Below are 24,997 nucleotides of genomic sequence, written 5' to 3'. Positions count from 1 at the left end.
CCAGTCGTACACATGCATTTTCGCTAAAACACTAATACTTAAAACACTTCCACATAAAAAGTCTCATGCACAGATAAGTAATGCGCCTGGACAAGCACGTGTTTAAACTTGCTGCTCACTGGAATACATGGCTCGCGCTACCTGTATACAGAAGGTTTTAAATCGCAACATAGTAGTGAAAATGCATGTGTTTGGGCAGGCTGTTCTCATGCACTGTTTGTATGTTTTCCCATAAAAAGTAATGCTCCAAAATTCATACATATCCCACATAACCATGATGAAATATTTGTATATAACCCATGTATTTCGGAAGGCTGTAATCATGTGACCAATGTGCTGACGGGAGTAAAGAATAAAGAGGGAAGCGGTCCTGTAAGGTTGGAGACGCAGGACTTTCCCCTGGAGACCAATGTTCAGAACCATGTTAATTCTGAGTGAACTTTGAGTCATTTTAAGGTATGTCATCACCAGGTTTCTTTTCCTAAACCTAAACTCTGTAACCTTACGTTAAGTGCGTAACTTTAAGTTAAGTATGCAACATGATTTGTTTGTTTTTGAGTTTACGACTGGAAAAATGAGACTTGGATTAACCTACACAAGTTGTGCGAGAACTTGCAAACAGATATTTTGATATGGTTTGCTGTTGTTAAACGTGACTCCCCTTTAACTCCAATTCATCAACAATTATCTCAGTTTTTTGATTCTTCATTCACTGTGGAGGCATGCAAGAAAAACAGTTTTCTTTACTCATTCACAGTAACACACAGTGAATAACTCATATACAAAAGGTCATTTTGTGGGTGAAGTACTCCTTTAATAACAAAATTTGAGGAACATAAAAATGTCAGATGTCAAAAATGTGCATTTTTGTAACTTGTTAATGTTAAGTGTGATGAAAATCCCCACCAGTTTCATATGTAGTAACAAAATGAAAGTTGATTATACGCATTATTTTCCACCCACTGGATTGGTTTGTTTTATACGCACAATGTAAATATATCCACATGTAGATCTTAAATTGTTTGGACTCTCCTCTAGTCTGTGGTGCTTGAACAAGACTTCTTCCCAGACATGCCTGTCTGTCTTTGTTCCAGCGACTCACAAGCAGTTTGTAGTCCTGACCAAAATTCTGTTTAGGCCTCGCAGATTATCTAATATATGTGATTAGATGCTTTAATATCGTTACCAGGTAATCATAGTTATGAGTTTTAGTCTGTTAATTCTCAAAATTGCAAGTCTAATGCAGTTATGGAAGTAAAGAGGCAACAGTTGAGTGGCAAGCTTTAGAAGTGTCTGAATCTGCTCTATAGTTAATGTATTATGTGTAATCCCATATGAGGTTATGATTAAAGAAGTTCAATGTCCCTGCACCTCTCCAGTGCAGATTATTGTGCTTTTGTGGAGCTAAAATAACCCGTTAAAATGAAGTGACAAATTCATACACATTTTACATGGCTTACCTAACAAGTGAGGTCCTATCAAAGCCATATTTAAGTGACTGGAATCAGAACAAACAGTCGAGGAATAGCTGAGCCACACAGGCTGAAAACACAACCCTTAAATGGTGACCTCAGCTCTTCACACAACCTGAACACACTCTGTAATAATGACCTTGTGTGAAGGGTGTATGTTGAGAAGACTTTGCCTGTGTGATCAGCGATAGAGGCTGGATCTCCTGCATGTCTGAGCTCCTCATCATTATCTTGGCTCGCTGACTCATGTCTTAAGCACAAGGAACAAAACTCTCGCAGCGGCCTTGTTCCCGACGCAATGGGACGCCGGGAGGGACAATAAGAGAGAATTAGCGGTGAAAAAAGCAAATAAATAGGTGCTTCAATACATGACAGCCCTGCGACAAAGCCCACTGTGGATGAGAGGGACAGAGAGAGAGAAATAGAGAGAAAGAAGAGAGAGAGAAGGAGAGAGGCCTTGATGAAAATAAATAGTGGAGCTCAAAGGAAGGCAAGGGTTGAGCGGATTGGAGGTGATGATGAGTGGAGAGCTGTACAAAGTAGTACATCTATGGGAAAGGTTTTAATGAGGCAGACGTCTGTGTGTGTATGTGTGTGTGTGTGTGTGTGTGTGTGTGTGTGTGTGTGTGTGTGTGTTTTCTCATCTGTGACACAGACACTCAGAAAATCCTCAGCAATGATACTCCAAACTTCCTGTCTCCTTGTGGGTGAGGATTTGTTAAGTGTGCAACATGGACAGACAGTCAGACAGACAGATGGACAGACATACAGATAGATGGTTGAGTTACACAATTCAAGGAATCTTCTATGAATATTACTGGACAAAACTCAGTTGCCTGAATAAATGTTTGCATTGTATATTTCTGCAAATCATGGATATGTAACATTTGTGACAAAAGGTGACAAAAATCCAAGTAAATTGGGTATTTGAGCAATTAAAAAAAAACAAAAAAACAACATAATTCAAATTCTAATTAAAAAAAGCCATCACTTAAAGGGAAATTTTGGTTTATTTCAACCGGTCTCCTATCGTCCTAAATTTGTTTCAAGTGACTAGTAACATAAAAATAATAGTTAGCATGCTAGCCGTTAGCCTAGATACAGCCAGTAGCGTCAGACCCGTTAAAACGTAAGTGAAAGGGCATACTTCAAGTGCAAAGTTAGTCTACTAAACAAGCTTTTTTTTCCACAAAGTCCGCCTCATTTCGTTAGGATAAATGTCAGAGAACATATAGAAAACGGCATGTAAACGTGTTGTCTTACCTTACAGGTGTGCTGCCATGTTTGTTTACCATCTAGCTCTGCTTTCCAAAGCGCGGCCGAAATATCGCGAGAACAAGCAGTGATCTCATACCGTGCCTAGGCTAACGGCTAACATGCTAACTATTATTTTTATGTCACGAGTCACTTGAAACAAATTTAGGATGATAGGAGACAGGTTGAAATAAACCGAAATTTCCCTTTAAAAATATGAACATTTATTGCTATTCAACAAGCACTCAAAAAACCTAACCATTTCATCCATCATTCATTCCATCAACAAAAACAGCTGCTGTCTTCAACAGCAAATACTGCTATCAAGTCAACATCAAATAGCTTACACTAATGTCTCCACATCACACTGATTGGTTTTGTTTTGCTGAAGATAATAAGCATACCACAGCTACATGATTGGGATTTTTGTTTACTGTAGATTGTCCAACCACTGAGACAACTGCTAAGCAGGGACAGATGAGCCCAGAAAATCTGTCAATGTTTCACTTCCACATTTATAAAGAACATGGTTTAGAAAGTACATGACTGTTGTTTTGATGTTCTGGGAAAGTACTGGCTGCTGGCTAGTGCTGAAGCTAGTAGTTTGGCATTAGCATTAGCTTTTGGATATCTGGTTAAACCAGACAACCTCTAGACAACACTTGGTGGGATTCAAAGTATTTTTTTATAGAGTCATCGACTATGGCTGTAATTATACATCAATCTGGAATGATATATTGATTCACTAAACAATATTATAGATGCAAAGTGGAAACACCGATACAAATTGTCATCTTTAAGGTACGCTTTTTCTTTTATTCTTATGACATATGTGTCAGCATTTCCATATCTTGACATTTATACTGTTAATTCTTAATGATAAATACTTTCCTGAGTTAATCCTGATGTTAATTAATGACATGGGTTTTGGCCTAAAAGGTGGCGATCACTCTCAGAGTATATATTCTGTACTTAGAATCAGAGAGAGGGCAGTAGTGACAGGATTTCTCGTTCACTTGTGAGAGCTGGTTCTTTGGCTCTTGTTCACTTTGCAGAGCTGGTTCAAAGATGGGGTTCGTTTGTTTGTTTGTTCTTTTTGCTGTGTGTGTGTGAGTGTGTGTGTGTGTGTGTGTGTGTGTGTCTGTGTGTGTGCGTGGGGGGGGGGGGGGGGGGGGTGTTAGTGGGTTCAACGATGAATCGCATTGCTCATTTATCGTGGTCTGGATATTGTAATGTGGACCCAGAATAGACTCCACAGATATAAAGTTTGGTGTAGCCACAGCAACGCCCTTTATAAACAACAAGCCTGTCAATACAAGCAAGTGCTAGCGGATAGTGGGTTAGTGGGTTAAACTAGGAACTGGCTCATTCACTCTAAAGAGCCGGTTCACTCGTTCACTTCAAAGAGCCAGTTAAAAGACTCGGCTCGTTCGCGAATGTCACATCACTAGAGCGCAGCGTGGAAGCTCATGTCGCTAGAATGTTACGAGACTAGTGAATGTAATGTATGCTATGCTCCTTGAACAGTAAAATGGTGTGAGAGAACCTGAGATGTTGCATACTTTTCATTTTGTGAGTTAAGATGCAACAACATTCAAACTGATATTGTCTCATATTGACAGCAGGCTTCTGAATTAAATGGAATCCAAATTGTATTGTGGCAGACTTTGTGATTAACTGATAGGTGATCAGTCATTGACATTCTGTATCCAATAGCTAGATAGCAAAACAGACAAAAAGAGACCAAAGCCTTACTATTAATGTCGCTTTCAAAGTATTATGTAGCCCATCTAGACATAGTTTTCTCACTGATGACAAATGAACAGGTCAGAACACAGAGACGGTGAGGCAGACCTGAAGCCTTATGTAAAGAGGCATGAGCAGCGCAGCCCTGTTTCCGGTTGTCTTCCGGTGGCTCCAAGGCTTTGTATATCTGCTCCATCTTCAGAGCAGCAGGAGGCCTTTAGTTCTACTGTTAGCTCTCAGTTGGATTAAGAGCAAGTCAAAAAGGCCCAGATAGGGGTAACACTTTTTGAACAACCATGGAATCAAAGGGAGGTGGTATCAACATACAGTCAACAATGGGCCACATTAGCTGAGGTAATGAAGGTAGAGAAGAGGACACCTGAGACTCTGAGGACCAGTTTCCACTTAACCAGATGTAGGCCAGACTATGTTAAATAAGATTACCTACAGCTAACAAATATAATTTTATTATACTTTTTTTACCTGAGATTCAGCTACAACAGGGCTGTGACTAACAATTATTTTCATTATTGACTAATCGGCCAATAATTTTCACTATTAATCAACTAACGGTTTAGTCTATAAAATGTCAAAATGCTCAACACAATTTTCCAGATCCCAAAGTGTCATCTTCAATTTGCTTCTTTTGTCCAACAAACACTCCAAAAACCCAAAGTCTCTTTATTTACTATCATATATGACAAAGTAAAGCAGCAAATTCTCACATTTAAGAATAACGTACCAGTAAATGTTTCACATATTTGTTTGAAAAATGACTAAAACGATGAAATCGATTATCAAAATAGTTGCTGATTCATTTTCTTTCGATCAATTACTCGCTTAATTGATGGAATTGTCACAGCTTAAAGCCACAAAGGATTTTTATTCGCTGAATGGAAAGTGGAGGGCAGCTGCCTCTTCCAATGCTGCCAACAGTGGATTAACATTCCTCACTTACAACACTCACACACACAATCTGTGTGTATGATGTGAGATAATGAACACGGGTTCAGTTCGAATCTGCATTTAATCATTCATGCTATACTGCTGGTTTAATGTAAATATGTTTGTGGCTGTCATTGTTAACTCGGGTAAACAAAGTGAAGCTGCAGTATTTCACACTGGAGATGACGAATGATGACGAGTATGTGGTTAAACTTGCAGGTATTATAAAAACCTGTATTCACTGTTCATAACAAAGCTCACACTGATATTAAACCCCTGGGGTAAAAAAGGGAAACCTAGTGCTGAGTTTAACCAAAATCACAATCTTTCCCTTACCTTAACCAGTGCTACAGCGATTATGTTATTATCACAGTGAAATTATGGATGCAATTTAGTAATACACACATACTTTAAAGGAGACATGGTTGATCAGGCAATGAAATCCTGAGTAGATCCTTTTAAAATACTCATTTGAAAGTCAGTGGTTCAGTATGGGCTGGCAAATTCAAATATAATCTCTTCAGGTACATATTTCATCTCTGACCCTGAGCCATTCCACCTAAATACACACTTTATGGGATAGCATGGAGCAGGAGTAACTGGGTGACAAAAGCCAAGTTGAGTGGCATTCTCTTACCCATAAAACACTCTTCGTGTGCTAAGCCAGTTAATTGTTATTTAAGAAAGATGCCTTGCTCATGGGCAAACAGAGACGCTCACAAACCACAGACAAAGACTCAGGCTAAACCCACACAGACGAGCCACTTGTTCCAAATGACCATTCTTGGAGGAATGCAGCTAGGTGGACAAAACCCTTTCTCTACATGTACAAAAACCTGTTTTCTCATGCCCACGTCATCTACACATTTTTTAACGCAGTGCCTAGAACCGGCTGGCAAACTCTGCAGAAAAGGTATTCTGCAATGTTGGCGACAGAATAAAGGCAATTAAACACTGTTTGCACCATGGTTGGACGGCCAGGCAGGCGTACGCCTCGCCAATTAACCTAACCTCATAAGGAAAGAGAAGAGAATCTAGACTCGGAGATTATAATCACACACATCCTCTTTGTGTTCAATCAGTTCTGCATTGTAGCAAATGTATGAGTCTCCTATTTTGCATGTATTCTCCATTAGTACTCCAGTGGCAGTGACAGCTAATTTGCACTCAGATATTGTAATTTAGATATGAAGTGCTTACTTACTTTCACACTTGTGCCCTTGGCTCCCCCTGGGACCATCGGCTATTGACGACTACCCCCCTATCTTAACCACTTCTGGGCAAGTTTCTCCAGTGTGTTTCAAACATGGCCTGTCACCTTTATTTCAGCCTTCAACGAAGAAATTAAGTGGTATGTTTTAATTTGTATCATGGCACCAGTGATTCTCAATGCTAGGCCTTTTCATGCATCTTTTGTAGGCTGAAAGAAAGTCTGAATATCTCAAGTTAATTAAAAGCACCAAGCAAAGCAGTGCATGTGAATGTACATTGGTACTACTTTCCATTTTTGCTTATCCTTACCTCAGACTTGACTCTTGTTTTGCCTATTACTGTATTCAGTGTCAAAAATAAAGAATAAAGAACATTAATATCACAAAAATGGGCACTACTCTGATGTTTTGTGACAAAGAAAAAACTTTTTGGCCATATTTAGCTGAATGGGCGATATTAGTAACAAATTGAAACAAAAGGATGGTTGGCAGCAATTTTTTTCCCCAATGTAATAACCTTTTGATTATACATCAACTGATTCTGGTTACATCACGCCTTCGAGACGCTTTGATCTGAGGCATGCTGCTTGTTGTTACTTCAGCGAAACAGGCAATCAACTTTGTCCGATCATTAACTTCATGATGGAAATATTAAAATTGTATATATCAAGTCAAATGAAGGCTCATTTATTCATTTCAAAATGAAAGTGGATCACTTCCAAAACACCAAAATAGCTTAAAGGAAAATTCTGCAATCAAACATAACGTTCTCAAATCTGATAAGAGACAATTAAGAGTCCTGCTATACATGGCTACAGAGAACATAAGTAAATAGTGTGGACATGACAGACGCCTGAGCCTGTGACTAACGTGCTAATAGGGCTGAAAATCCGTCTTCATTAAGGCTTTTATAAGAAACTGTCCAGCTTTTAAGATCAGCAACCAGTCAAAACACATCAACCAATGTCATCAGCTCTAATGTACAGCTGTCTGAAGTAATTGGTTTAACACATTTCTCTAACCAACATTAACATGTGCAAACCAGCACACATGCAACCACATCCACCAGTCCATCTCCCTCCTGCCTTCGTTTCCTCTCTTCTACAAATAGCCACTGAAATTCAGCAATGAGTCATGATGTAATAAGGATCGAACAATTTTGTTACACCATTGGTTAATATTATGACTAACTGTCATTTCTTGTTTTTGTTGCTTAGATCCATTTACGGTCATCAGAAATGTTCCAGTCAAACTCCAGCTCGGACAACCAGTGGACGATTAGTCAGAGAGATGACGGAGAGGGTTTCTATGATTCTGGACCACATTCACATAGCTGGCCTCAGGTCTGCCACCCTCGGCCTAGCAGCGCCGTTTATCGGTCCTGCTCTCAGCGTCCCTATGGCGGAGCCTACACCAGAGCACACATCCCTGTTTGGTGCCAATCCCAGAACACATGGAAGGTAGGTGGCCACAAAAAAATGTCAGGTGAACACTGTATAAACTAGAATCACAGCATGTATCATGATATAGCAACAACACTGTGGGTCTCCAGCCATGCTACCAGATTAGTGAGGCTGTACTGACAATGGTATCATGCACCAGGGCCATAATCACCCATTTAACATTGGTGGTGGTGGTCATGGGGGGCATTTTCAATCAACACCTTTTGCAACCCAACCCTCCAGGGGGGATCTCAGGGGAATTTGCCCTAGGAGAAACTTTTAGAACTTAACAACTTCACTAACAATTTTCAAGCATTTTCAAACAAATCTTAGATCATGCGTTCTCAAAGTTTTAATGTGGGGAGCCAGCACGTGATCAAGGGCCACACGGAAAATGTGCACACACTATGACTGTTTTTATGACATACATTAGCCACTAACACTGTACAAAACCTGTAACAATAGACAGTGATATAGCCTACATAACACTCATATTACATGCTAGTTTTCAGATTTTTTAAAGTACATTTAAAATGAATGAGATAAAGAGACAGTACAGTGTTTGAAATGGATTGTACAGCAGTTAAGCAATGGCCCCTGCTGGGGTATGGCAATGCCATTTAGACAAAACACACACATAACTGCAGTGCAATGTAACATTAGCGCCAGTTGTAATAATAATAGCACTCAGTTAAGTTTATTTATGATTACCATTACATTTGCTGATGGTTATTTTGGATGGTGGTGTGTGGTTGACTCTCGTAATATGGTAATTTTTTTCTCTATATTTTTTCTAAAACTCATTCAAATATTGGGGTGGATACCCCACCCAGTAAGTATCATAATTACTGCCTAGTTATGTATGATTTACCTTACTCAACAGTTTAGTTTAGCACATTAACATGCAAGCATATGCTAGTTACCACAAAAAAGAAAGTGCGCCTGAGGTTGTGGTGATTAAAAATGTCAGCAGTTGCAGGTATTTGGTCATACACCAATCAACCAAAAGTAACACCAGTTAAAAGTAAGATGTGATAATAGCACTAGATAAATACTTAAGAAAAAAAAAACGTTATTACAGCTTATAGTGAGAAAGACATTAAAATTGCATGACAATCCATCCAATGGTTGATGAGATATTTAAGTCTCAGCCAATGCATTGAACCATCTGCCATCCATAGAGCTTGTTTTCTAAGTAGACCAAGTTTAAAGACACTTACTGATAAAAACACAATATATATATGTAAGACACACTCGCATTTGTGTTTTATTTACATATTATTTTACATTAATGTGTTAAAATATTCTGTAAGGATCAGTAAGTATCCCTATATAGCTTTTGTCGACACATAACTGATCTCCAAATGGCAGCTATGTCTCCCCTGTGGCTTTGTTTTTTTAAGTGCATTGCTCTCCCATTGTTCCTCTCAATCGCTTTACATTACATTGCATTTATACAGAGCTCTGACAAAGAACTGTGATCACAATGCAAACAGCTACCACCTCCGCCATCAGTGTGAGTTTTTGTTTGCCACAAAATTCCCCTAATAGCCCATATATCACCACAGATATATAATCACTGGGGCGTCAGGTTAAAAAATGTTGTCACACGTATAATTACGGAGCTCCATTAAATGCATCAGCTGTCATCAATATGAAACCCAACAAGGTCGTAAACACAGCGGGCCTCCTCTGGTGAACCTCCTCATGCCTGCTGGCTGTATGTAAACAACATCAGTGACACATTGTTGTCTACTCATCACTTATTACAGCCATTCAAAGGCCTCTAAATGGCTGTAATGAGTGATGAGTAGACAACAATGACACATTGTTGTCTACTCATCACTCATTACAGCCATTTAGAGGCCTCTGAATAAAAAGGTTACTAAACAGGGTTGTTAAAGTGAAGATCAGTGTTGCAGCGAGGCTACCTAGTTTACTCATATCACTCTCCTCAATTGCTGCTCTCAGCAGCAATACATTGGTGTGCTTACAGTATGTTTATAACCATCTGCCACTCATACATATGATCCTGACTGTGACTATATTGCTGCAATTCACACACGTCAGGACCCATCTGAATGAACTCTGTGTGTTAAGGGGCATTTCTTTGGAATTCAGTCCCCAGGGATTGTAGCGCCATTGTCCAGGCAACTAAAAACCCTGCACAATGTGATGACAGATCACTGAGCCATAACTGGCTACTGCAATTACTGTATGCCACTGGATGCATGCATACTGTGTGTATTCATGTGGTCTTGCGTATGTGCATTTCTTTCAGATTGCACGAAGATTGCAGGCCTCATATGGGATTTAAAAAAAAAAAATCTATTTTCCTGCTTTGCTTTGATGCAAAAGTGAGACTGAATTTTGGATGTTTGGGATACTATTGTGTAAGAAGCCAAATGACTCCCAGATCGGCTGTACAGGCTTTGGGGAGGGAATTCCTGGAAGGGAGATATGAATCAGACTATCAGAGGAGGAGGAACAGAAAACATCCCTACATTAGATGGATGACTGATAGACTTCAAAGCATTGTTGCAGTATGTTTTCTCTCTTCTGTTGGAGGCCTTTCATGTGCTAAAGTTGCTCTGGTGTGTGATGTGTGTGTTTGTGTGCATGAGGAAATGTGTGTGGGTGTTTGTGAGTCGATACCAGCCTCAAGGTACAGGCTGCCCCCTCCAGTACCAGAGTCAAAGAGGTTAGGTGGATGCAGGTAAAGGCGAAGGGTGGAAGATTCCTCCTCCAAATAAAAACAACAGATCATGATGCCATTAAGAAGAAGAAACAACATTAAGCAGAACATTAAAGGTCTAGTTCATAAAATTTAGTGGCATCTGGCTGTGAGGTTGCAGAACTAAAACTTCTGCTGTGCTAAGTATGTAGGAGAACTACAGTGGCTAATGTGATAGTGCAAATGGCCCTGCCTAGAGCCAGCAATTGATGTGTCTGTTCTCAGCTACTGTAGAACAACACGGCAGACTCATTTGAAGAGGCTCATTCTAAGGCGGAATTTATACTTCTGCGTTGAATCAATGCCGTAGCCTGACATGCACCTCCCCAGAAATGTAACTACACGTTGCGACGACGCAGACCTCCTATCTATTTTTGTAAGCTGAAACCATTTCCCTCAGTGGAAACAAAGCTTTAATTTATTTTGATTTCACAGATAAGATACAATAAATTGTGAAGACAACAAAGCCTCAACAAAATAGCATTTTAAGTCTTGTTTGTGATTTATCCTGGCTTCTTATGAGTAGAGGAAATCTTCGCTCATCCCTATCTATACAATGTAAAATGCCATAGGCTTGTGCTAATACTGTTAGCATGTTACCTTTGTTTGGAAAATGTGTTTTCGTGTGACAGTTGTTTTGTCAGTGAACCTTGTGTGTTGTAAGGAAAAGATTGCTAGGCACTAGGCTAATTTATACAATGTAAAATGCCATAGGCTTGTGCTAATAACATTAGCATGTCGTATTTGTGGGGAAAATGTGTCCAGAAAAAGACAACTGTTTGTCTGTGAGTGCTTCGAGTTATAACTAAACTTTACAGCACTCCATAGAAACCCCACCGCCAACTAGTGCTTTGCAGGTGCAGATGCAGGGAAAAAATTTGTAAAACATACTTAAATTTTATAGTTACAGTTCACTTATGTAAAATTTGCCTCTGTTGGGAACATAAATTGGGCGTCACATGGAGGCACCAATTATGTTGGGAACAACAATATTAGGCCTCACCAAGGGGACACCATTAATGTTGTAAATTGGCTATCAGAAACAATTAATAATTATTAATAATAATTAAAAATTATGTTAAATAATGTGACTTAATCAACATCAAATCACCTTGTGGGGCACCATTCCCGGAAAAGGGAAAATGATAGCCAGTTAAAGATGTCAGTCTCATAAAATACACTAAACTATTAATTGGAATTTTGATTAATAATCAAATAATAACCATAACCAAAATTAACAGTAAAGCCTGAAGGATTTCAGAGTTCTTGACACAGCAGAGGTTGACTATTCTGATGACGATAAGAATCTGGGTGCAACGGCCAATATTTCAGGGGTTCTGATGTAGCCAGCGAATATATGGGCAGAGACATCCTCTTCAGTGTGCTGGTCATTTTACAGCTAATCTCTATAAAAAGATATTTGTGTATGAAATCAGATAAAAGAATTTAAAAAAGTTAATAAAGAGATAAATTGTCATCAAACAAAAGCCAATGGGTTCCAAGATTTAGAGGTTTGATTCGCCCCCAGAAATCAAGCCCCACCCTACATTAACTCAGTCTTGGTCCTGGGCAAGTAATATATATATATTAAATAGGGATTGTATAAAACTTGTCCTCAGTAGTTAGATGTGAGAATTGGGATGAGCTCATGACAACACACACCCTACATTATTCATAACATTCATGACCAGTACACTCCTGCTATAAACTGTATGAACTCTGCTGTTCAACTGCTGTACAAAAGTTATAAGCTGTCAATTGATTTGTTTTCTACTCCCCTCATGTGCATGACGTTGCTTGGAAACCCGTCTATATGGCCATCAAACCCTGACTTTACAATATATGGAGGTCAGCTTTTTCACAACATTCACAGAAACTTGCAGCTCTACATTCTGTATGATGAAAAAACCAACTTGGTATACAGTACAGTACATAGAGTCTAGTGTATTAAATTACACAAACAGCTTGGTGTTAGGCCAGCAGCATGTTTCAAAATCAAATCTGGTGAGTTCTGAAACTGCTGTCACATACAGCAGCAACACTACAACTCAAGGCTTGTCCGTCTAATATCCGTGGCAGAGCCTGTGAGTCACGGTGGAAGCAGACACATAGCTTCAGTGTGTTGTAGGGTGGTGCACGCAATGCAAAAATTTCCATCAATTCAGCCGGCCAGCTTGTACACACTGTGGCAATCAAAGACAAATCCACAGTGTTTTGTTTTGCATCGTCACTTTTTGCAGATTCGTTCAATCTCAAAACAAAACATCAAGGGAAGAAAAGAACTAGTAAGAATGCAAGAGACTGAGAGAGCACAGATAAATAGCGGGGTGTCAGGGCAGCAGGGACACTAGCAGGCCAAAGCATGCGAGAGCAGCAGTGATTGGTTTGGACCACCCATCTGGACTGGCTGAGCGCCTGGGCTGGCTGGACTGCTGTTTGCCCGCCGGACTGAGTGCACGGATGAATGAATGGAGGGATGGAGACAGACAGAAGTCCCGTGTGATGATTCAGATAGATGGAACAACGTGTTGGAAACATTAAACATGTCAATGGAAAACACACATGCTATCACCAGCAACCACACGCAATTACGACTCTTTCTGTACACGGTATATCAGTTCAGCAAGGTTCAGGTTCAGTTCAGCTGAATCCATTGGTCACATAACATAAAAATCTGTAAGCATGTTAACCATTTTTCAACCCAATGACCCTGAAATGCAGCTTGATCATAGCAAAGTCCCTTACATTATATATAACTTCATAATATATATTACTTAGATACAACAAGTAGATCCATCCAGGCAATCTGATTGGTCAACTAGACATTGAGAACATGATCATAACATGAGAGTACCCAATCCTCATCACTGAAATATATCTTAGTTACAACAAGACAGAATTGTGTTGGCGTGGTTACTTATTCAGATTAAGGAAATCCCACAATCTCTACAAAACATTAACATTAGCTGTTGCTGTTACTGTTGCTAGGTCATTACTAAGACTTTGCCTACTTCCTGGAGTAGTAAACCTGATTTCATTACATAGATAGATACCATAGATTTTATATAACGATGGAGGCAAAAATATTCCAGATACAGCCGCTGCCATCTTGGTGATGATGTCATTTGGAGCCAGAGTGGTCCGTGTATCATTCGTTCATTCCATTTTCAATTTAAAATCAAAAATCAAAAAACAAAGAAAAAAAAGGTTAGTTTTTTCATTATTTGTTTAATAATCAAATTCAAAAATACAAACTATAATACACTGATACACTGATTTCATGCTCACATCAAAAATAGCAAATCGAAAAATGGGCCACGATTAAAATTTGATTTTGATTTTTCATTTGATCCAACTTGCGTGACCTGGAACTATTTTCTACGGAAGCACATTGCATTCACTGGATAAAAAAAACATTAGACACCTTATCTCGTAATTACACAATTAATAGCCTAATTAATTACATATGTGAAAATAGCCTGTGCTGCCTTTGTTAACCATTTCACATACAGAAGTTACTCATTTCAATGCTGCAGCCACAGTGAAGGGGGTGAAATAATTGATCCAGGAGTAGCTGCAGTGCACAACAACAACCAGCAGGTGGCACATGTGAGCAGTTGAGATGCAGCGTCCAACTGAAACTGTTTGAGAATTAGCAGTACTGTTATATTTTCTGCCGGACCTGTACAACAACAACAGAAACAAAACAAAACTCACAAAATCCATCCCGGCTCATCTATCCACTGCTTCAACAATCACCAACCCTGCTTTGCTTGAACTCTTAATTCACCCAGACAGATGTGAAAATATATTGGCTCTATACATGTATAAATTACTGTTTAACATACTGAAGTAAGCCTTTAAAATACTGACGAAACTTCCTTTTTATTTATGTTTTGTACACTGTATCTACTTACAATCCATTTCCAGTTTACCATGTATCTGTGAACCTTTCATTCATCAGCACTGTAGGTATCGTGAGACAGTCACACAGCTGGCAGAGAGTGAGAAGTTAGGTTGATATATATTTGCTAATCAGATCTGTCTAGAAAACACTAATTAGTAAATAGCAGCCAATAGTTTTGGGACATTGGTTATGCAGGTCAATTGCACGAAACCTGTTTTTGACCCTATCTGCATGCTCAACTCGTCTAATTTACACAGCATACTGTAAATGAAATTAGCTAATCAAATGAAGCCTCAGACTTAATTTGTGTTTTCTATGTTCACCTAAGGGAATTATCCCAAAAGGGACACTGGTCTCACTTGGGTTTTCTTATGCAGTTCACCCCTATAAAAGCAGAACTATATGTAGTGTAGCTGGGAAGCTAATGAAGGAGGCTTTTTTTATGTTGTTGGTATGGAACTAACATTGAGCATATGTAAAGGAAACACTATTTTCATATGTTCACTGATAGTTTGGACGCATCTAACATTCTGAAATTAGAGAAGTTCTCTGTAAATATTTTGGAGATATTATGACAAAAAAAGAAAATCAGTAAAAATTCCAAACAGGGTAAAGGATTAACATGAATGGTTTCTATCTCATTATCCAGTCTTAGTATGGCGCCCAGCCTTATACATACAGATCTTATTTTAGATCAGCAGCTATGAATACATAATTCCTTTGCTCAACAAATAACATTTAGACACCATTACAACCTCCTTTTGATGTTGCCTATGATAGAAATATCATCTTCCTTTGCATAATTGGGTGATGAAACTACTCTCTTTTGGAGAGATTTTCCACAGAGGTCTTTCCCCTGACCCCTTCTGATATGGCAGGGTTATCTAAGACACTAATCGGATTAGACAGAATAGCCCTCTAAATGTTCCACGTTTGGTTCTTTAGTGTCTTGCATTGGACATAACTCCATCCTAACAACACACACGTACACACACATCGCCGCCCCTCCAGCTCACCCTTGACCTCCACCTACGCTGATTGTTCTTACAACGGCAGAGATCAGGCCATTAGACTGTCTCGATAATTGACACGCAGAACAAAAACACGGGCCACTTCTGGATGAAACATATCATAATCCCTGAAGGTGGGGCAGCGGGGGGTTTCAAGGCCACCAAGATAGCTATTCACAGCATCCAGAGACATGGAGGGACCTCCGGGAAAGACATTGTGAGGTGTTGGTATGAGACTTGGTATGACACCCCTGGGAAGAATGGTGATTAGTAACTACACTCTAGGGCATTTGTTGAAACATACACTTGGTATTGTTTGATGCTTTCTTAATGCTACTTATGGTAGTGAGCAAGTTAAGGATGTCGTAAAGGAACAAGCTTGTTCTTGCTGCACATAGATACACATAAACATCTCTGCTGATTTACGCAATAATGGATTCATTCCCAAAAATGAAAACATAAACAAAGGTCAGCACACTGTAGCTTCCTTTAGTGCAATTATTAGCACATCCACAAGTGACATTTTGAGCAGTTGCTCTTCTTCAGAAGTCTGAATAACACCTGTGCAGAGGTTGATAATGACAGCAAGATGACAAAACCAACATAAAAAAAATTCTCCCTGTCTGTAAAATATAAATAAACACAGGCCGGTGTGTACATGTCAAAAAAGAAAATGAAAAAAAAAAAAAAAGACTTCGCAGTATATGTTTGAACACTAGAATATTTTAACTTGAGTCAGATGCACATGAAATCGCTGAACTGATGCAAGAATGCCAGTACGTCCTCGGCATCATATGTCCCAGAAGGATCTCAATGCTGATTGGCTATCCCTGCACGAATCGGTCGCTAAAGTTCAGATCTTTCAACTAGGAAAACTGAAATAGCCTCAACCCAAACTGTGCTACTTGCTTCCTTCGCACCACTTAATTTGTATGTTTTGCATCAGTCAATTAAATGAACTTCATGAGAAAATGTTGTTATTTAACGTCTCTGACAAGTTGCAAAAATGTTGATACTTAACTTATCACTAAAATGTTCACTGACATTGTATTTATTTCTCGCAAACATACGTAATCTGATTTCAAAATACATTCCTGCTGAAACATCGACGGTTGTGGAGATTTTGGTTTACAAGCTTTTATTAGTGAATATTCATGGTAGAAAGTGTCACTGTACACCATTAGAGTGATTCTCCCTTGCTATAATGGCGGAACAGAGGCATGGAGAGCACAGATAAAGAAGCATGCGCGCAGATGGCACTGGGAAAGGGGGCCCCAGATTTATAGTGGTATAGTCGGAAAAGCATTGAAATCTAGCATCTACAAGCATAAACGTTGGGGTTTTCATTTCATTTCATTAACTGTCCATTTTTTTCGAATTCCATGTTCCATGTCCCAGTTTTTAAACTGGGAGGTTACGTTGTGAGGAGCTCCAAGTTCCGACTTCCAATGTGAATGTAACGAGGAAAGTGTGTAAACATGTTTAAGTGGAAACCCAAAACACAAGTATGAACCTGAAAATGACAAGAGTAGGTCCCCTTTAACTTCTTTATGGTTATATGTAGAAACTGGCAGCACTTGATTAAGGTTAGAGGACACTGGGGAAACAATTAAGCACTATATAAACATGATTCCCAGGCGACAGGGTTGTACTATGAGATGGGATTTTACAACTCTGGAAAGTATCATGACAGCAACAATTTTATCTTTCATCACAAAGATCACAAGTAGATACTATAAATAGAGTGTTACAAAGTGATCATCAGGCATGCATTTGTAAACAATGATGCTACTTTGTGTTGTGTATTTTTGGCCAGAACCCTCTGTACTGGCACTGAGGCTGGGCTACTGTCACACTGCCATTGAAAAGAATGAGGGGGCTTGTGTTTTCACATAGCGCTGTTGTCTGTCGGAACAGGGCCAAAGTCTGCTTGTTTATCTACAGTTTTCCCTTTCTGATTTGTACATAATGGGCTAATGATGGTTACCTGGACTGACCCCATCAACTGATGGGAAATATAGCTCATACTGTGTAACCCTCTCCTCACGAGTGCGTCTGTGGCCCCTACCTGATTTGTGCAAGTTAAGTTTGAAAATCTGATTACACCTTTGCCATTTGGGCTGGCTTTCCTTATTTTTTTTTCTTTGCCCAAGGTATTTTGTTCTTCGTGTGCTCTTTAACTTTGATGGTTAATGGGCTATGCTTGCAAAAGTTATAGTGATGCTGAAATTTTACAAATTTAGTTGCACTTTAGCAACTTTTTTAAAGTTTAAAGCAACTCGATTTTGGATTCCTACATCAATTAACATCTACAGTATGTACTGGAGACACGGTCATACTTATTTGCATCACTCCTTCAAAGCAAGATAAAAGCCAGAAATCATAGTTCAGAATGTGTTATCTATCTATCTTACACTGGTGGATGTGACAAGTGATAAGGTTTCGTGTGGATAAGATCAAGCAGTAAAGCAATCAGTGACATGATAAAAGGCCATTGTTCTCAGTGTATTAAGAGACAATGACTGATGGTAATTATCTTAACAGCAAAGCCCCCATCAAACCATATACTCTATACTCCCACTCCAAACTACTTATCAAATTCAAATCCAATATTGAATCTTTTGAATTCCTTATTGAATCGTATTTATTTATTTATTAAAATGATCCCCATTAGCTGCCACCTAGGTGACAAGCTAGTCTTCCTGGGGTCCATATTGTATTAGGTTTACAATTCAATATTTGCAACTAAAAAACTCAAGCTCGGCATTTGTTGGTTGAGAGGGCATAAACGCTGCAGAGCCTAACTGATGTTCACAACCTGTAGCTTCAACCTGAAATGAGATGAGCTGCGTCATATATGAAATGTTAATTAAATATATTCGACATATTCAATTAGCAGCTGTAACTGACTGTAAATCACCATGTACTTACTCTGAATGCTGACATTATTAAGTTGATCAGATTGAAATGTTAGTATGATGAGAAATGAAGTGTAACTTTATCTTTTCATTAGTCTTCAACCAAAAAGTATTGTGCAGTGCATATACTCTTACAGTGGCAGGCCATGTTTTGGCATATACCAGAGACAGATTTCCACTCCCACCAACCCCAACTGGTCATTACAGGTATACTCTGCAGTCTATCGGTAAGCTTTACAAACATCAATAAAATGGGGGTTCCAAAAGTGGTTCCAATGAGCATAACAACAAATATGGCAATTACAATAGATATGAGGGAGAAAAGAGAATACAAAAATGTAAATAATATCTATACAAATAACACAATCAGTGACATATTCAACATACTCATAGCACATTGGAGCCCTGAAAGTACGCTAGAAATCTAGTAAAATTATTATCACATAAAGTGCAGTGGATTTTCTCAAACTTCAGACAAGACATTAAGTTCTCAAGCCACTGAGAATGTGTTGATGGGGCAGCGCCTTTCCATCCCAGCAACACTGCATATCTAGCTAGAGGAGCAGTAAACGCCAGAGCATTAATGTTTAGGTAAGTTGTGCATCCTCTTCGGCAACTCCCAGTAGAGAAGGACAGGGTTCAGACTGGGAAGTTCGTAAACTAAAGTGAGGTGTTCCGTTATATAATTTCTCTAGAAAGGAAATGCAATACTGTGGGTCCCACAAAAACAATCAGTCCAGTGATATGGTTATATTGTCATGATATAATTTCACTGACTGCACTGACTTTTACAGAACGACACAACTGTGCGTACCACACTAGATGTAATGTCTTGGTCAACAGCATGTGTTTTGGCTGTTGTCTCTACCGACCGTACTTTTAACCTTTTGATTCTTTGATGCACTCTTTTACCACTGAGCCACACTTCCTCTGGCACTGATGCCACCAGGGCCTAAAACCCCATGCACCTAATACAGCCATTCATCCAACCGTTCAACCCTGGGCATCACAGGGGCCCCTGCATACTCCATAGCCTTTATAAGATTAATGCAATGGATGGAGCAGGTGTCTGCCAAAATTCCATTCCTATTTAAACCTCCAGGCCCATACCAGCAACCTAATCCTATTAGGCCTAATTGAGTGAAGTCGACAGTCTTTTTCAGTTAAACTAAGTTCACGCGCTAATAGGATTCAAAAGGGGGCAAAAAAAAAGGTACAATGCGTAGAGAGTTGTCGTGTTAGTGTGTGGCTGGGGAAGTGGACAGTGTGCATCAGGGAGCAAGTGAGCAGGGACTGTGTGTTGGGACCAGTAGAGGCTTCCCGCTGGGTTTGGGGATCTGTGCTTAAGGAAGAAGGAGGGAGTGGGCTGGAGGTCTCCCCCGGAGGCTAGATAAGCTCAGAGGGGGGAACGAGAGCAACATAATTGGTATTCGGGAACCCCTAGTGTGTTTGTGTGTGTATCTGTGTCTGTGTGTTTATGATCCATGTGTTCGAAACTGTTATGTATGAGGAAATCCAGCTTGTATCCTTGGATACTTAATCAGAAACGAAGATTTTAGCATCACATTTATGTGCATGTGTGAGATTGAGAGGACATGTGCTGTATGCTTGAATGCAGTCACACTAACTGTACTGTCACTCCACAGTAAACAGTACCAGAACAAAGAGGAATTTAAAGGAAGTGGTCTAAAAGCATTAGTGAAATTGATCAAACATTCATCTGAATATGAGCACACACAGAGTGCAGAGTCAAAATAAAGGGACATATTATAACACATTTCATTTAGCGTTTCTTAAGGGTAATGTGATTTTTTTCCCCCATGGAATCTTCATTGTCAAACAAGGAATTTTCATACAGTAGATATACACAGAACACAGGCAATACACTGCAAAATCTGACTAGTTGATTTTACTTTAAAAAAAAAAATCTATTAAACAAACTACGTTAAAATAGATAAGTACTGTAAATGTAAGTTTTAAAGGTCCAGTGTGTAGGATTTAGGGGGATATATTGGCAGAGATTGAATAGAATAAGTATTTTTCTTAACTGTAAAATCACCTGGAAATAAGAATAGTTGTGTTTTCTTAACCTTAGAATGAGCTGTTTATATCTACATGGGGTGTGGATCCTCATTTAAGATCTCCATCTTCATCGCCATGTTTCTACAGTAGCCCAGAACAAACAAACCAAACACTCTAGCTCTATACAGGGCCATACATGTTAACGTTTTTTTCACGTTTTTGTGTCAGCCACCGTACTTAGAAGCCCATCTGTGATGAGCAACATTGGAAAAGATTTGTTGTTACGTAAAACTGATTTATTCATTGTTTTACCAAACTATATGTAAGAAATATAAAGCAAATAGTCATAAAATCCTCCTAATATGTCACAGAGACTAAGGAATAATGTTCATATAGCATACTGATCTCACCGACAACAATAGTACAGCCAGAATATTCACATTTAAAAAAAAAAAATTACGGTTCGCAAATCATGTTTATGTTTTGAATTTGTGTTTTGGCCTGTTGCGCCACCCACCGCCGTCTACCAGTCACATGGTCAGTAGAGTCTCAGCATCAGTTACAGTTACGACTGAGCTACAGCAGCACAGCAAGCAGCATTAGCAGTGTCCCAGTACATAGCATTAGCAGCCGGCTCCTCCTCAGCTGTATCCCAGCAGCAGCGTTAGCAGTGTCCCGGTACATAGCATTAGCAGTCTCCTCAGCTGTATCCCGGCAGCAACGTTAGCAGTGTCCCGGTACATAGCATTAGCAGTCTCCTCAGCTGTATCCCGGCAGCAGCGTTAGCAGCAGAGAAGCTGGTACATAGCATTAGCAGTCTCCTCAGCTGTATCCCGGCAACAGCGTTAGCAGCAGAGAAGCCGGACTTGCTCGAATGGTCCGCTGGAAAACCAAAGATCAAGGATGCGGTGACGCGGCCCTGCCACAGCAGTCGCCGGTCAAACAAATCAGTCTCCAGCGTGCCGCTGTCCAGCAACCTCGAATCTGTAGGGGGCAGGGGGGCGGACACGACTTGCGGCAGTATTTTGAATTTGAGTGCAGTAACCGTTTTGGCCACATTCTTTTACTGTCATTTATTTTGGAGAGGAAGAGACCTCTGTGGATAATTTGGCTCCTAGTGAAAACCTCCTGAATGTCTGGATCCTATGTTATCAGGGCAGCAATATTTATAACATGAAACTGCTTTTTTCATTATTTTTAATGGTTTTAAACACCTGGTCCAATTGTTCTTTAGAGGAAGAGACCTTTGAGGATAATTCAGCTCCTGGTGAAAACCCACTCTCACAATCAACGCTGAAGGAATTCTAACCGGGAAAAGTTTCGGCTGGTTCCAGCCCTCACCGCTATATGAAACGAAATCCCTTTTTGTCCACCTGCCATTGTGGCTGTTGGATTCCAAAATTTACCAGCCACTACATAACCTTTTTTTTGGCAGGTGACTCAAGTTAGTCTAGCAGCCAATCACATATTTTTTCCAGTGTCTGGCTGGTAGCTGGTGCTAATTTCCAACCCTGCTAAATCTCACTAAATCTTCCACACTGAAACTTAGACTAATAGTTATATTTCCTTTTTTTCAAGGCAATCAGTTTCCTAGAGTCACTTTCCCATTATTTATACTAGGATACTCTTGCATTAAAAACTTCCTGGTACAAGAGCAACCACAAGATATGATCTACAGTGATACATCCTAAAGCCAAAAGACAATAGGAATAAAAGCTTGTCACATCATTGAGTCCTTGTTTTTGTCTTGTGGCTACTGCATGATCTTATCAGGACCCTTTGTTAACACCTCTTCCCTTTTGTCGCCTGCTAAAAGACAGCTGTCCTCTGAGGCAGACTGCACAACTAGTTTTTTTTCCACACAGAAACTAAAGGAGAACAAAACTATAATTAGTACTATATATACTGGAATTAAAAGGTCCCATGTTGTGTATCCTGGCCTAGTGTTATTTTAAAGAGAAGTGCAATATAATTCTTAAAAATGTAGAAGCAGTGATGTGACTCTCTGTAGTTTATCTTCATTTTAAACTGAGTAAAGCGTTTCCAATGGCCCATGAAAACTGGCTCAGACTGTGGAAAATCAAGTGTCTCAAACTCCTTTTAAGTTATGAGAACTTTGGAAAAAGAGACTCATTATGTTTGTACAAACTGTACAAAAACCTAAGTCTGAAAACAACAATTTGTGGTTTTATGTGCAGTTATGTCAAGGACTATTTCTAATCAATCCAGCTGCCAACTACAGCTTAATATTTAGCACAAAATCCATATCAACCTTCTCATATAACTTGTCAAAATATGCATAAATGTATTTCATAACATATCGAATTTTACACTTGATGGATAGCTGGCTGAAGAACATCCACTGTACTTACACCCATGCAAGAGTTTAAAACATTATACTGTGTTCTTGTCTTCTACCACATTCAAATAAGGCTATTTCAATAGCTTTAAATACCTTTCATTAAAAATGAGCGTGCTGAGTGACACTCCGCAGTCGTGATATAGGCAAGGCTTCACAGACACACACCAAATTAAGGAGGTCAGAGTGGGACACAGTGTTTAGCCAGTGGCGTCAGTGACACAGACGTGGCCCGAGGACATAACCTTTCAGGGCTGCCCACAGCCAGAGGTGCTACATGGGACTCCCTTTGAAGAGAACACATCCAAAAGGACTTGAGAGACAAAAGGTTAGCATAGGCTGTCAGTGATCTTACATGGCCTCCTTTCATGAAGGACAAACAGACAACAAAGGCACTGAGGAGGACGTTGAAATCTAATGGCAAGTGAAAAAGATGTTATCTGGGGTTTTAAAGGCAAAGAAGTGAATTAACAGATTAATAATTGTTTTATTATTTCATGACACTTTTTTCACAGCATTGTTAATTTTGGCACCTCTTTTTGTCACATTGTCAGTTTTAGAGGTGACTCTAGATAGTTGACCTCAGAAACCTGATTTGACCGCCAATCTCGCAGTTGAATTGTCACAGTTGGGGGAAAATGTGGTTATGAAACAAAGGATCATTTCATTCTGGCTACATGGGGATGCTGAAAGCCTGATTTTATATCATGGCCTATTTTACTCAAAACATATTAATCAGAGTACTCACATAAGAACGTAACTCTCACAGAGCGCTAAATAGTTCCTAAGAAAGACAAATGTTTTGTTACAACCACTGAAAGCATCCTGGAACCAAGGAACCAAGTGACATCTATCAATCTCCTCTGCTCCATTACAGGCCCAACCTACACACCTACACCTACACATGAATCCCTGACACACAACAAACAATGTTGGATAAACTGCGTTCTACAATAAGTTACATTTTTGTGCCAAATCAAGAAGATGAATTGTTTAATTGGGTGTTTCTGCTCTCTTCCAAACATTCTGAGGCTACAACTGTTGTTATCAATGATGTTTACAGTTACCATGGTTACAGGTGTTCTCCTTTATTACGAGGTTAGCAGAAATGATGCTGTTTACTTAGCTTCACACTGCCAGACCAAAGTACAAATACAACTTAAGTCTGGAAGCCTCAGTTCTTTTTTGATTTCTGAGAGATGTTATCAGTGGCTGTAGACCAAAATGCCTCTGGATGCAATTTAATGGGCCGACAACAATCAGAGCAACGAAACATGACGAAGGGCTGAGTGACAGACAAATGTAATGACAGATGATGACAGCATGCCAGATGAATTGTGATGGTATAGCATCAATACGTCTATCGAAGCAACACATTGTCATTGACTCTCCACTTCCAGATACGATGTGCAAAGTACCCTGGGTGCATTGGTTATTGAGGTTCTGGGACACCGTGTCAAGTGCTGCCTGTTACATGAGTTGTCTTCTTTCAAGATACACTTCCCTTTTCACAGGAAATTTAACATTCACATACAGTCTCTTTCAAAATAAACGCACTACGTCGGTACATGAGGTTAGGTTTAGGAAAAAAGAACAGGGTTTGGCTTTAGAATCTTACGGAATCGCTCTCTCGGGTGAAAGTCGGTGGTTGTTGGACCCCTCCACCACCCCTATCACCCACCCCAGTTGGACTTTCGCTGCCTTAACATTCGTCTTTGTCCTGCCTCATTACGTATTACGTAAACTATTACGGCAACTGACCGCGTATCATGCCGACATTACAGGATGCCTTTTTTTGTTGGTTTCTGATGCCACAAGTCACTGCCCAAGCATCGGATTTTGTCGACATTAGAGTGAGACCGGGCTCCTGAAGGAGTGTCGCCATTTTTGTCATCAGAATTTGAAAAAAGGACCTCAATGAAAAGTTTCACATCAAGAGTGCGGGAGGCAAAAATAATGTCATCAGAAACTTTGTGT

At 39.6% G+C, this 24,997-nt stretch overlaps 1 protein-coding gene across 4 annotated transcripts in view; it reads left to right on the top strand.

Annotated features, from left to right (window-relative positions):
• Window positions 1–24,997, top strand: part of tfec (transcription factor EC) — a 69,474-nt gene that overhangs the window by 3,826 nt on the left and 40,651 nt on the right. For all 4 annotated transcript variants that reach the window (XM_049566407.1, XM_049566405.1, XM_049566411.1 and 1 more), the window contains exon 2: window positions 7,846–8,088. In XM_049566407.1, the coding sequence (XP_049422364.1) occupies window positions 7,867–8,088 (222 nt within the window). In that variant the 5' untranslated portion in view covers window positions 7,846–7,866. The remainder of the gene's footprint in view (window positions 1–7,845; window positions 8,089–24,997) is intronic.

This window comes from Epinephelus fuscoguttatus, linkage group LG22 (assembly GCF_011397635.1).
Source record: "Epinephelus fuscoguttatus linkage group LG22, E.fuscoguttatus.final_Chr_v1".
NCBI classification, from domain to species: Eukaryota; Metazoa; Chordata; class Actinopteri; order Perciformes; family Serranidae; genus Epinephelus; species Epinephelus fuscoguttatus.
The sequence above is the reverse complement of the archived record's forward strand: the minus strand, read 5'-3'. Positions and strand labels throughout refer to the sequence as shown.